Source organism: Haemorhous mexicanus, chromosome 1 (genome assembly GCF_027477595.1).
Source record: "Haemorhous mexicanus isolate bHaeMex1 chromosome 1, bHaeMex1.pri, whole genome shotgun sequence".
Taxonomy (NCBI): Eukaryota; Metazoa; Chordata; class Aves; order Passeriformes; family Fringillidae; genus Haemorhous; species Haemorhous mexicanus.
In genome coordinates this window covers 100,179,621-100,192,596 of record NC_082341.1, presented here as the reverse complement: position 1 = coordinate 100,192,596, position 12,976 = coordinate 100,179,621, and the positions used below count along the sequence as shown (strand labels likewise).

At 37.8% G+C, this 12,976-nt stretch overlaps 1 protein-coding gene across 3 annotated transcripts in view; it reads left to right on the top strand.

The window, feature by feature from the left end:
• ZNF407 (zinc finger protein 407) overlaps positions 1-12,976 on the top strand; it is a 332,122-nt gene that overhangs the window by 224,922 nt on the left and 94,224 nt on the right. For 2 of the 3 annotated variants that reach the window (XM_059857216.1, XM_059857224.1), the window contains exon 8: positions 8,067-8,245. In XM_059857216.1, the coding sequence (XP_059713199.1) occupies positions 8,067-8,245 (179 nt within the window). Of the gene's footprint in view, positions 1-8,066; positions 8,246-10,452; positions 12,250-12,976 lie in introns of those variants that run through there. The other variant, XM_059857233.1, reaches the window with a different exon arrangement.

Here is a 12,976-nt window from a genome sequence, read left to right as displayed (position 1 = left end):
ATCACACCTTTATTCCATGTTAAAGCTCACAGGCCAAGCTCAAGTGTAATAAGCAAAACAGAAGGGGATTTTATTAAGTGTTTTAGAGGTTTTTTACCCCACTTAGCTTCTATTTCTGTTTATAATCACTTTGTGGCTATTTGTTCTCTTTTTTAAATGTAGGCAGTACTACATTTACAGGAAATAGATATTCTAGAATTAGTTTCTCCTGTGTCACAAAGAGAACATTGCGTCCTTACATTTGCTTGCTACTTCCTTGCTTATACAGCTAAATATAGCATGGGGCCTTTCTGCTTATAGCATCACACTAGAAGTTCACGTTAAACTCATGGTCCACTAATTCCTGAATACTTTTCAGTGTCACGGCTTTTCACAGCGTTGTCCACGTTACTTGCATGCAGTGTGCAAAGGTGGGAAAGCTAACACGTAATTGTGTGTGTACATGTTGTGATTGAACACGCCTGGCTTCTGCGACTGCTCTGTATGATGGCAGTGTCATCCTTATTAATCATGCTGCCAATTACCTTGTTGTCTGCAAATTTTATTAGCAGGGGTTTTATATATAGTTTTGGCATGCATAACAAAAGTGAATCTTTCAGACAATTATTGCTGATTCCTTTGATAAATTGGAACATTTGAAATGAGGAAGAAAATGACCATCTCCTTTTGCATGGGGGGTTGGGGCTGGAATAGGGCAAGAAGAGGCACTGTATTAGCATTAAAAAAACCTACTTTGAGCAGAGATCGTACAGACCACGGTGCCCTGGGTATGAATCCAGGCTGCAAAGCAACAGGATCTGTCCTCTAGGGAACCGTGTTGTCACTAAAATGGCTGAAGGAACTGACACGAAGGCCAGTTGGACGAAGTACCATCTGCATCTGAGATTGACAGGCAGCCTTTAGGGTCTGTTGCTATCATTTCTGACTCCAGCAACATTAGGAGTCCAGTTTCATCTTGTGCAGCCGCTAGATTCCACACCCTTTCCTAGGCTCCGTCTGCACGTCTATATCTGTGAAAATACTTTATGTGTTCCTGAGGATATACAAACAGACTCCACAGAATTGTTCAGTTACTTTATGTGGTCATTAAAAGAAGTACAATAGGGAAAAAATTGATGTTGAAAGGAAATGCACGTCCTCAATTAAGTTCATCCCAGCTTTTTAAAAAAATGGATGTTTTCCATGGCCTCATTTCAGCAAGGTATTTGATCATGTACATAAATTTAACCTTGTGAGTCATTCTTTTGAAGTCAACGGGGGCTGCTTGTACTTAAGCCACAAAAATGCGTAAGTACCTTGTTAAATCAGGCCTGTGATACCTACAGCCTATTCTCCATCCTCACACCACTGCAGAGATGCTGTTTCTCAGACCAACCTCTCTTTTATGCCATCTGCTCTAAGAAGAAAGGAAAGGGGGAGGGAGGAAGCCCAGGAACAATGGAGTGATTATTCTCAGTTACTGTGAAATAGATGAACTCCACCTGCTATTTCTGCCACTTAAACCTTGGCTGACACAGTGCAGCAGTGCACTGTGCACAGCAGACCCCTGCATCCCTCACGCTGCAGGCACACAAGCCCTTGAGCTGAGCCCTCACAGAGACCCCTCTGCCTGCCGCAAAGTGGAAGCTAGGAGTTCTAGCAAATATTACAGAGAGTTTTCAGAAGCAGATCAGTCCTATGAAAAATTGTTTGGTTGTTGTTTCTTGGTTTTGGTTTGGTTCTTTTTTTTTCCCTTTGTTTGTTTTGCTTTTTTTTCTTCTCTAGTCAGTAAAAGGAGACACTGAGCCTCTCTCAGAAGAGCTGCTGGGGCTGACTCACAAGCTGAGCAGCCCAGCTCTGCACAGCACCTATGTGGACAGTGAGGACCACAGCACACATGCAGAGCTGAGGCACACTTCCATGACTTTCTGTACCCTTTCCACCCATTCCTTCCAAGTCTAGCAGTTTGGACAGGTTTCCATCTAAAAGCCTCTTCTTTATTTCTTTCTCTCTTTTCTTGTAGAAAATAGAAATAGTGGAAGCATTTTAGGAGGATGCTGTAATTCCTTGGAGTCAGAGATGGGCTTTCTCCTGGAAAAAAATCAAGTTTTCTTTAAATTGTGGAGTCAGTTGTTCACCAGTTTTTTACAGAAATACTCTGAAAATTCACGAGTAGATCTCGGTTCTAACACTGGGTCTACACTTCAGTTTTTGTTCGCTGTGCAGGGTTGTAAATGGCTTTACAGATTCCTCAGAGGTAAACATGACTAGAGTACATCTCTTCTTATTTCCCTTCAGAATTCCCAATTACCCTGAATTTGCCTTTAAAAGCACTTACTTTGGCTATCATAATGATCAATTACTTGAAACTGGGAATTTTCATTCCTATACATTGTAAATAGAATGGGGGATCCGTGGCCAAATTACAATTTGGACATGGTAGTCTGCTGAATGGAGCTCAGATACAAGCAGTAATTATCAATCTTCCATCATTTTCTGTGCTGACGCACAAGTTTTTGCTGCTTCCCTACAGGGCTCAGCTACTTTTTAGCAGCCAGCATCAGACATCTGTCACACATACTGTATGTCATAACAAATAGATCATTACAGAAAAAAATGCAAAGCTAAAAATGTAGAAAAGCAGAAAACATTACGATTATTATCCCTGGGTGTTGGTATAATACTATCAGAATAAATCCCAAATGCATTTTTATTATTTTCTTTGTGAAACTGACTGTATTATAAAATCTCATTAAAGCATGTAAATGTAGTGTACTCTCTTTTATGGGCTACTTTGTATTTTCTGAGTAGCAAGACATGCAATACATGGCAGTACATGAAAACATGGCAATACATGGGGCCACCAGGTTGTTGGGCATGTGTTTTTATGGCACTGTGGGGGTGTATTTCAGTCACCTTTTCTTGGTTGAGTTGAAAAGCTGTGAGCAAATACTCACTGCAGAAGCAGCTATGGTGGCAAAGGCATTGCTTGTCCCCAGCAGCTCGTTGCCTCTGCCCACCAGAGGTCTTTAGGAACAGCACAGGGAGGTGTTTGGCAGCAGTGACACAGGCAGAGCTGAGCTGGCACTGGTACATTGGAGTTGTCCTCCTGAGCTCCCATGGAGGGAGCCGTGTGCTGCTAATTCCAGCAATAGTATCGGAAGTCACTTGAGAATTGTAGTTGGTTGCAGAGCATATCCCTGTGATTGTATCCCCACTCCCTTAAAACCTAAATGAAAGGTAGAACTTTTGCTTTTAAAGGCAAAGAGCAAGGAAAAAGAAACCCGGGTACATGTTAGTAGTGAGAAGGTTGAAAAAAAGTATTATATTTCTTGTACATATATGCATTAATGTGTGTGTTAATATCTAATAATTATTGCAGTTTTATAATGTTAGTTTCAACACATTGCACATTTTTGGCTATGATATTTTGCTGGTTTTTAATTATTTCTTGTGCAATACTGTATTGACTTGTAGCACTGAAGAGGGAAGCTTTAGCTTTTAAACTTGCAGTCTGGATTGCCAGTGGTATGTACAGATTATGTATTATTGTGCAGCTGGTTTACACTAACTGGCAATCAGTTTATTTTATTTTAAAACCAGAAATGTTGCTAAATCTTGAATATGCAGGGAAGGATGGTTGGTGGGTTGGTTGGTTGGTTGGTTTGGGTTTTTGCTAAGTAGAACTTGGGCAGAATGATTGCTATTGTGGAGGTTTTGATTGAATAAGCCTGTTTGTATAATGTAATTACCCCAGATTGAGGTATTTGTTTCTTTCCTCTCAAGAAAATATTGCCCATTAGGTTTTTTACCACTGCCCTACTGAATGCTAGTTTTCATACAATTTAATGACAGCAAGAAACAAAGGCAGGCTAGAAGGGTTGCATTTTGGAAAGCAGTAATGCTAAAATTAACCAGAAAGGTAACTATATTTAACTGAGCGTGCAGGAGCTCTTGGTGCTGCAAGAAGTACCCAGGAATTCCCAGAACTGGCTACAGCTAGAGAATGCTGAACATGGAGAAAGTCATGGCATCCATGTATGCAGCACTGGTGTGAAATTTGAACATATTCAAAGCTTAAAGCAAGTGGAAGGAATGTAGGGAGAACCTGATGATTCTTCAGAGTGAGTTGAGAGGAACTCAGTCTCTGTAGCTCTTCCACTGGAGGTCCAGGTTCAGGAGATTCTACAGCCAAGCAAGATGTGTTGGGCATGTAGCACTGCTCGCTGAATGCAGGGGGATAAGAAATGAGACAGTTTGTAAAAGGGAAAGTGATCAACTGAAGAGTAATTTGCCTATAATTTCAAAGGACTCCCTGTTGCTCTCCATCGGAAACCATGTTTTAGTATCCAAAAGGGTTATGGTTTGGGAAAAGAATCACTGGGCAGATGTTTATGAACTGTGCTATCAGTGAGGTCAAGCTAAATAGGACTTTGCATTTCTAAAAATCTATGACTCTCCTTTTCTAGTGTAATTACATTATTGCAATTTTTATCTAAATTTTCCAAGTTAGACGGCATTTTCTGTGAAAGAAATACCTGCAAACGTTTGGTGAATAACTGAGGAATCTACAATATTGCATATTGCTTCATTGAGAAGTTTGCTTTTATGATGAAAGTGTCCAGAAGGTATCTGGACAGTTTGCTCTTTTTCAATCAAAATGCTGCAATTTCCCTGTACTTGCAGGTTGCATAGCAGGGTATAAAGGGTGCAGAAGACCTTAAGAATGCTGTCTATATGAGAGTGAACTTGATTCATACTGACAAACAGGGGAAGAATAGAAATCCTTCCAATCAGTTGGTTGTATCACTGTGTTTGTTTCTATGTTGTAAATAGTGATATCAGTGGAGCTGCTGTAAGTCCTTTACGTTACAGGCGTTTCTCTGCAGAAAGGAGGTTTATGCCTAATGTTCTGGAGAAGACCTTTTGAAAAAGGTTTATTTTGTGCAAATAAGAGTCCTACAAGGTGCTAAAATTTTTAAAACTTAGTGGACGAGATAATTAACATTTTGCCTCATTTGTACCTCTGAAGCCTTCCATTTCCATGTCTTGCAGTAAGTATCTTTCTGAAAATGTCAGGCACTGCATAATGGAAGAGTGTTCTAATTTCAGTTTTTTATTAGTAAATAGGAAAAAAGAATTGGTTACTTCCAGCAGTATTTCATTCAGCTGTTTAACACAACACTAATATATTGTCATGTAGAAAACCCTTAAAATACAGAAACATCCTATTCTCAATGGGCAAATTTAGAAGTGACAGATATTTTGTGAATTTCTCTTATTTCATGATTTTTATCCAAAACACTACATAAAAGACAAGGACAGCAAATAGCTTGGTACTGAGCAGCCAAAGGTCTGCAGTTAACTACTGAACTTGGCTGTTCACAGAGGCTGCTTGAAGCAGGGCTGCTGGCCCAGGGGAGTGCAGAGCACAACCTGCTGAATCCAGCCACAAGGCTAGGGATGAGTCCTTCTGCACAGAGAAGGGATGCCCAAATCCCTGCTCTCACACACAGCTTGTACTGCTTGCTGGTGAGATTGGCTGGCTGAGCTCTGCAAGACTAGAGAGAAGGAAGTGATGATGGGGGAATAGTAACTGCAGCCAGCACTTACTGAGGGGACCCTCAGGCTGACTATTTTCCCCCCAGCACAGATTTGCTCCAAGACTTATTGTTCCACCCATGTTTCCCTGCTGCTGACTTTGAACTCCCATCTCTGCCACCTGCAAAGTGCACGACTCTGCTCTGCCATCCCAGACCCCTGAGCAGTGCTGCTCCTTACAGTGGGGTAGGCCTAGTTTTGCTGAGGAATTCACATTTGCACATAATAGCTTGCCAATGCGACTGAGAAAATGTTTTTATTACTTCGCTTATGTCTTCATTACTAGGTAGTTATACTGGTTTTTAGGAGCTAAAGGAAAAACTGTACTTCTTGGGTTAAGGAGGAAGGCACATGACATGCTTGTACAGTACCTGAGAGAAGACTCTTAATAAAACACACATTCAAAGCACACTGAATAATTAAAAAACATTTTATATGCAGTACACTTTTGTCCTGTCATATTTAAAGGTATCACTTGGATTCAAAAGTGCTTGGATTTGCCAGTTGTTGCCATCATGGTTTACCTTATGATGGCAATTGTTGCTCTGCAACCTAATGCGAGGGACCATTTGTAATACCTTGTGATCTCACATTCCTCATTTCTGATTAAGCCTTCCTGGCCTTGTCACATGGAAATTTATGGGTTTAAATTTTTTATATCTGTATGTTGGTGTGTTTAGCGACAGGTTTTTACTGATGACTGAATAAATGAGGCTTCAGGATCGCTCTGTTTAAAGTGGCTGGAGCAATTTCCAAATCAAAGGAGATAGAACTGGCCTTTTATGTCTTGAACAGCCTGGGTTTTCTTCACAACTATTACACAGGTCTCCACAGATCCTTTATATATTTTACAGAAATATTTTAAAGTAAAAAGTTTTATATATTTCCTTAGCATAGTGTGAGAGCTGAGCTAAAAGAACACAGATATTTTATTTCAGATTCATATGCTCTGCTTTAATCTACTGCCCTTTAAAGTATAACCCATGATAGAAGGTTACCAGGTTGTCTCCTGCTTTCATTGCAGTATACACTACCGTTTTTTCTTTTTTTGTAAAATATGTATTTTATTTTAACAACATTTATGAGCATTATAACTTTTTTAGGGCTGAATCCTGAAAGATGCTGAGGACCAATATTTTCTATATTTTTCAGTGATAAGTGTCTTCTCTGACATTCTCAGGCATCTGATCATGATACCAGTATATAGCAGATGGACATGACAGAGGGTGAGCTTTGGCAGCACCGTAAGGCAGATACCAACTTTACTATGTCCATTTCCAAGGGAGAGACAAGCATTCCAGCAGAACTTCAAGCTGCTACTTCCAGTTTATTTTGGAGGTCCTTTTTTTAGGTGCTTGTTACTGTAGAATTTCTATCATGGTGTAGAATCATGATATCATTTCTATCATACTATAGAATTTCTACTCCGTGATGGGTATATAATCAGTTGCCCAAAATGCTACTGTTGTCTTATTTAAGTATTTGTGAAGTACTATGCATTTATGTAGTTTACATGAGTGTTTGTACTTTTTTTCAGTTAGGCAGAATTACTGTTCTTGTTTGGCAATAATAATAGTATATGCTAGTAAGAATGTCCAAACAATAAAAAAAAAAACACCAAAGCAATGGAACACATCAACAGTTCTGTTCTTTTGAGTAAAAAATAAATATACTGACTATTTCTGATTGAAATAAATGGTGCAGCAGTGTATTTCATGTAGGATTAATCACTAAGTTTGAATAAGCAGGAAATTCTAATGCAAAATAATTTGGAATTGAGACTGGAAAATTTTAAAGACTAGAAATTAAAAATTACTGCCATATGAATCTCTCTGTGAATAAGGGAAATATGAATTTATTTCTTTTTCCATAAATATGATTATAAATATTGCTTTGAAATGTGTTAAACTAATTGTATATGTAATCTGACTTTTATGCATGAAAACTCCACTACTTTCACAAAAGCTGTGTTTAAGATGTAAACCAGAATCTGTGTGTATTTTCAAAAATATGTAAACTTGAGCAACTCAATTCACTTTCCTAGGAACAGTTCACACAGCGAGATGAAAGTTGGTGGAACATACTTCAAAAATCATTCACAACAACTCCTATTGAATTTACCAGCTGTGTAGGAAAGGTTCACGTGGGCTCCACTGGGAATATTGTAGGCATTTGTGTATTTCAGTTTTGCTAGGTAAAGACTTTTGCTTAATTTCTGTCCATCACTAAATACCATGAGAAAAACAGAAATTCTGTAAATGTGACAAATCAATCATTCTGGTTCAGATGTAATGTTCAGTTGACCTGAAACAGCTTTGGGAGCCTTCATGCAAAGGACAACATTTATGCAAAACCTAAGAGGATGCAAAAAATCTACAGATAATGAGAAATGAGTGATGACTACTGATTTTCTGTTATAGCACTAGGTTTTATTTGAATCACTGGTAGAAAATAATTGTTGGTTTTTTTTTTTCATTGCTGTTTAGGTCTAACTGTGCAGAAAATATCCGTAAACACATCTTGCATACGGGAAAGCATGAAGGAGTAAAAATGTATAACTGCCCTAGGTGTGACTATGGAACAAATATCCCTGTGGAGTTTCGGAATCACTTGAAAGAACTGCACCCAGACATTGAAAATCCTGATCTGGCATACTTGCATGCTGGTAAGGTCCTTGCTCCCTTTGCTTACAAATTCTTTTCTAAATGCACATGCTTAAATGATTGTAATAACAAAACAAGAAGTTATTATCATTTTTTCTGAAGAAGAGCATGTTTTCAAAATGGGCTTCATCCTCTTCAAGTTTTTCAGGGTTAAAGATTAGGCATTAAGCACTGAAATCTATTCACGTTACACAAACAAATCTTGCAGTTCAATAAACATCAGAAGTGCATGCTATTCAGATGCCTCATTTTGAAATCTAACTGAACTTTTGGGGAGAAATATTTTTTAACATTTTTTTTAAGTCCCTCTGCCTATGCTATTCCCCCAAGAAAAGAAAAACAAAATTCCATAGGAAATACAGTGGCAAATTATTGCACTGCTTTAAAAATTCTTAGACTTCATTACAAAAAAGTAGACTGTTCCTCATTAAAAGATAGAACAACAGAGCTCAACCAACAATTTAGATGTATCTTTTCAGGCTTTGTGTTAGAGAGCACACACATGGAAGTCACTGGAGGAATGCAAAAGAAAGACATTGCTTTGGAAATAGGAATTAAAAGAAAAAAGATGAGGTGTTTTCTGTTTAGGAACAAGATTTTTTGGTTTTCAATTTTTTGGGGGTTTTTTTAAAAATAGATTCTACAGTTCAGCATGGAAAGCAGAAGATTTATGGAAACATCAAGTTAGGAGAAATAAATAAAGAGTTCAATGGTAGGAGGTTAGGAGAAATATTACAAAATTAGTGTGGAGCTTGAATGAAATGTGATTTTAATGCAGGAGAGGCAGATAACTTAGACATCACTGAATGGAAAGACAAGTCAGAGCAGTGGGAAAAAAGAACAGATGGTGAGAAGAAAGAGTTGGGGAATCCAGAGAAGGAAGAAGCTATGTGGGCCAGAGTCTCCCTGAGATGCAAATTAATCTTCCATTGAATTACTACTATTAGTACTCCTGTGTCAGATTTTAATTTTGTGAAAGGAATTAATATCCTAGTTTTTGATACCCTTATATCTGTAAAAAAAGCAAAACCTGGGGAGTTTTCTTGCAGCTTCATGCTGTATGTACACTGTAGTTATTTTAAAACCTCTCAGTCTTCTCAAAATGACTGCTTGCTTTCCTGACTAGAGGCAGTGTATTATTTGTACCATATATTTCTATTTGCCAAGTATTCCACTTCATTTTGGAACCAATCATCATGTCATGTCAGCATATGGTGGATAATATCTGGATGTGCAAACAAAATGCCAGTTGGCAGAATACCAATTTCAAAATAGGTCAGAAAACTGATCACATTTCACCATAGTTCTCACTAAAGCAAATGAATATTCAATTCAGTGCTTAAATCCAGACACTGTTGGATTTTTACTCCAATAATCCCACTTAATATGAAAAAAACAAATGCTTTCAATAGGCAGATGGATATAACAGAGAGCTGTAACAGTGATAGAATCACTAACATTCCAAAATTACAAACCTTTTATGTACATTTTCCCATTATTAGTTCAAGACTGTATCTGGATAAATCAATTGTTAATTGCAGCATGCTGTGGTTAAAACTGTTCAGCTTGCTTGTCTTGGTAACACAGGAAAACAGTCATCAGTGTGTGGTATCCTAGTGATATTTCTTTTCTATACATTCACTCTTATACATACACTCTTATAAAAATCCCCTTGCACTAAACAGGGTACTGTGCAAATATATTAGAACAGATTGTCACCTAATTATTGTCAGGCTCGCCTAGGACTGGCATGCAACAAAAGTCTTGAACCATTGTTTGCATAATTCCATTGCAGTAAGGATGATACTGTATTTTCCTTTCAAAAAGAAGCACTATTAAAGAGAAACCTGGGGGAATAATTGTGTATTCATACCACAGTTAAATTAAGGGAAGTTTATTTTCTTCTTTTCAATCCATTTCTGACTGCTGGACATCTGAGAGTTAAAGGCTTTAGAGAAGGTTTTTAGAGGAATGAAGGACAACTCCTGTGCCCTGGCTAACATCCCTTATAAAAATAAGATTTGTTCTGTGTCTGGTTCACAGTTACTGATGACTTATTGGTCATTGGCTGCACCCACAGAGAATCTACAACACGACATAGAGCCCCTTAGGATGATAGGAGTATGAAAGTGTCATACAAGATTGATTTTTTTTTTTTAACTTAAACATATTTGTCTGTCTTTTATGTTCTAATATTGCTTTGTAACAGGAAAGCTGGCCTTTTGCTTCTTTGAGCAGATAGAATAAGTATCTTCACTGGCAAAGAGACAGACACCAACTCCAGCCACTTTGAAGGACAGGCAGAAATTCCTTCACCACACCTCATCAAGAGTGGAGCTGTGGGCTACTTTTGGGATGTGACTGGGAGTAAAAGTCAAGTCTGTTTCTTGTCTGTGAAATTAAGATTGACAGTTGGATTTCTAATTTAGATTTAATGTTCTTTATAATTGTTGCAGGAAGGGTGAAAGCTTCAGACAAGCCTTAGCCTCAGATTTTGGCAATGGTTTAAGTTCAAGGAATCACCCTGGCCTGCAAGTTCTAGTGATGGCGAGTCAGATCTGTTTATAAAATGAATTATTTATTAAACAGACAAGAGATAGCAGATGAAAGATCTTAATCAGAACTACTTACTACACAGTATAAAACAAAAAAGAACTACTAGTAGATTACAGCATAACATAAAAATGCACAATATCAAGGTACCTTTATTAGAGCTAGGAAAAGAAATAGTATTGATTAGGAGTCAAATCTAACTTATCACTGAAACCATGGTAATGTGCACATTCCTGCACTTAATCCCTGGGGAGTTACTGCAAAGCAGGTGTTCCTACTCATGGGGGAAACTCCACACGTTTCCAGGGAAATGTGTAGAAAATTTCTGCTCTGTGGAAGTTTGGTATGGCTCTTACAGTTTGAAAGTGGATATCTGTCTGTCAAAAATCCAGCTTGTCTTTCCGGATCTCACTTCCATTAGTAAGATGTTTATTGGCAGTTGGGAGGTGTTCACCCCATGGTGCCAAAATAGCTCACTGTAAGACAGCTTGTCTTGTTTGACTTATCTGGCTGGTTAACAAGCAACAGATAAGCTCTGGTGGGGGTGAGATGCCCTGCTACAATAATATAATGCTCTAAAATCAGTTTCTAGTTAGTTTTCTTTGGCAGCTACAGTACTGCTTTATAGGGTCAGTGTTAGTAAGGAGCTTGAGGAAGCTGCATTTTGAAGGGAGAAGCTGTGGAAGATGGAAGACAAAATAAGTTGGCTTTTACATTTGTGAGGATGATACTTTAATTGCAAGGTGATAGCACTTCTGTTCTAAATTGATACATAGAAATGCCACCGGACCAGGTCTTCCTATTTTCTTTCCTCTTTTTGCTATAGGTTTCCTCTGTCATAGGGGGAGTTATTTAACAATGTAACTATATTCCTTATAAATTTTAGCTATTTTAAAACAAAAACAGTCTGGATTATACTTTCGTCTTTAACTTTTAAAATTTATTATATTTGAGCAACAGGCCTTTAATGCACACAAGCCGACAAAGATATATGCAGAGCACGTAAAATTGTGAATTGAATTAAATACCTGTTTATGCATTTAACCTTAATTTTTATATGAAGCATCAAATCCGTTTTTTAAAAATGTCTGTGTGTTGTTCTGTAGGAACTTAGTGCCTATTTCTTGATATTCTCTGACCCATTTTCTCAAGTTCTGTGTTAAAATTGGAATTTTGTTGATAAAAAACCCAAGAATCCAGAGACTGTTAGCCATTATCCACAATATGAATTTATTTTCTTTTTAAAACCACTTTTAAGATACTGATAGAGCCTACAGCTGTTCTAAGAACAGAAATGGGCTTACAAGCAAGCTCAGGAATCCTGCAGGTAATGTTTAAGTGATAGAAATTTGGTTCTAGTGGAAGCTGTTTATGTACTTTCCTGTTGTCCATGTGAAAATCTGAATGTGTGTCATTACAAATGGAAAATGAGTGCAATAGATGAGTGAATTGTCATATTGTGTTGGTGACTATCATTTTAGTGTTTTTTTCTAAAAAGGAGATAATTTTACTTAAAAAAAAATAGTTTCTTACTGTGGGTTTGTCTGAATTGTGAGGCTCAAAGCAAACTGAAGAAATATTTTGATTCTTGTGTGCATTGCATTTCCAAAATTCTTGAATGTATTTTATTCTAACTGATGCTACATTGCAATACTGAGTAGAACTGAACCTGAATACTTCGTCAGGTGGGACAGGAGAAGGGCCCATACCTGTGGTAGATCTTGCCAGGGATCAGTATTCCAGTTTTCTTTATCAGTGCTTCATCTGCTTTGGAGCAACATCACTTGGTAGAGATGATTTTGGTTTGAACTAAATGTTCATCATTGAGGAGCTCTTGTCTTAAAAACACTGTGATGCTATTATGATGCCTTATTTATGTCTAAACAGTGTAATATCTATGCCTGAACATCTCCAGTATTCCAATAGCTGCAGAGTTTGTGGCATTTCCCAGTGTGTTATAGTTGCCTTCTGTGGATACTAAACTGGTCATAAGCAAAAAACTCTTCAGAGAGAAGGGAAGCAGTTTGCTCATTACTGGTTTTGTGATGGTGTTGAAAGTTATGCAGTGATACTGAGGGGTTTTTTCCATATCATTATTTCCATGCTGCACTGTAAAAAGTGGAGATGATTTCCAAGAATGTATGCAACCCTAGAAATCAGAATAACCTGGTTTTTCAATG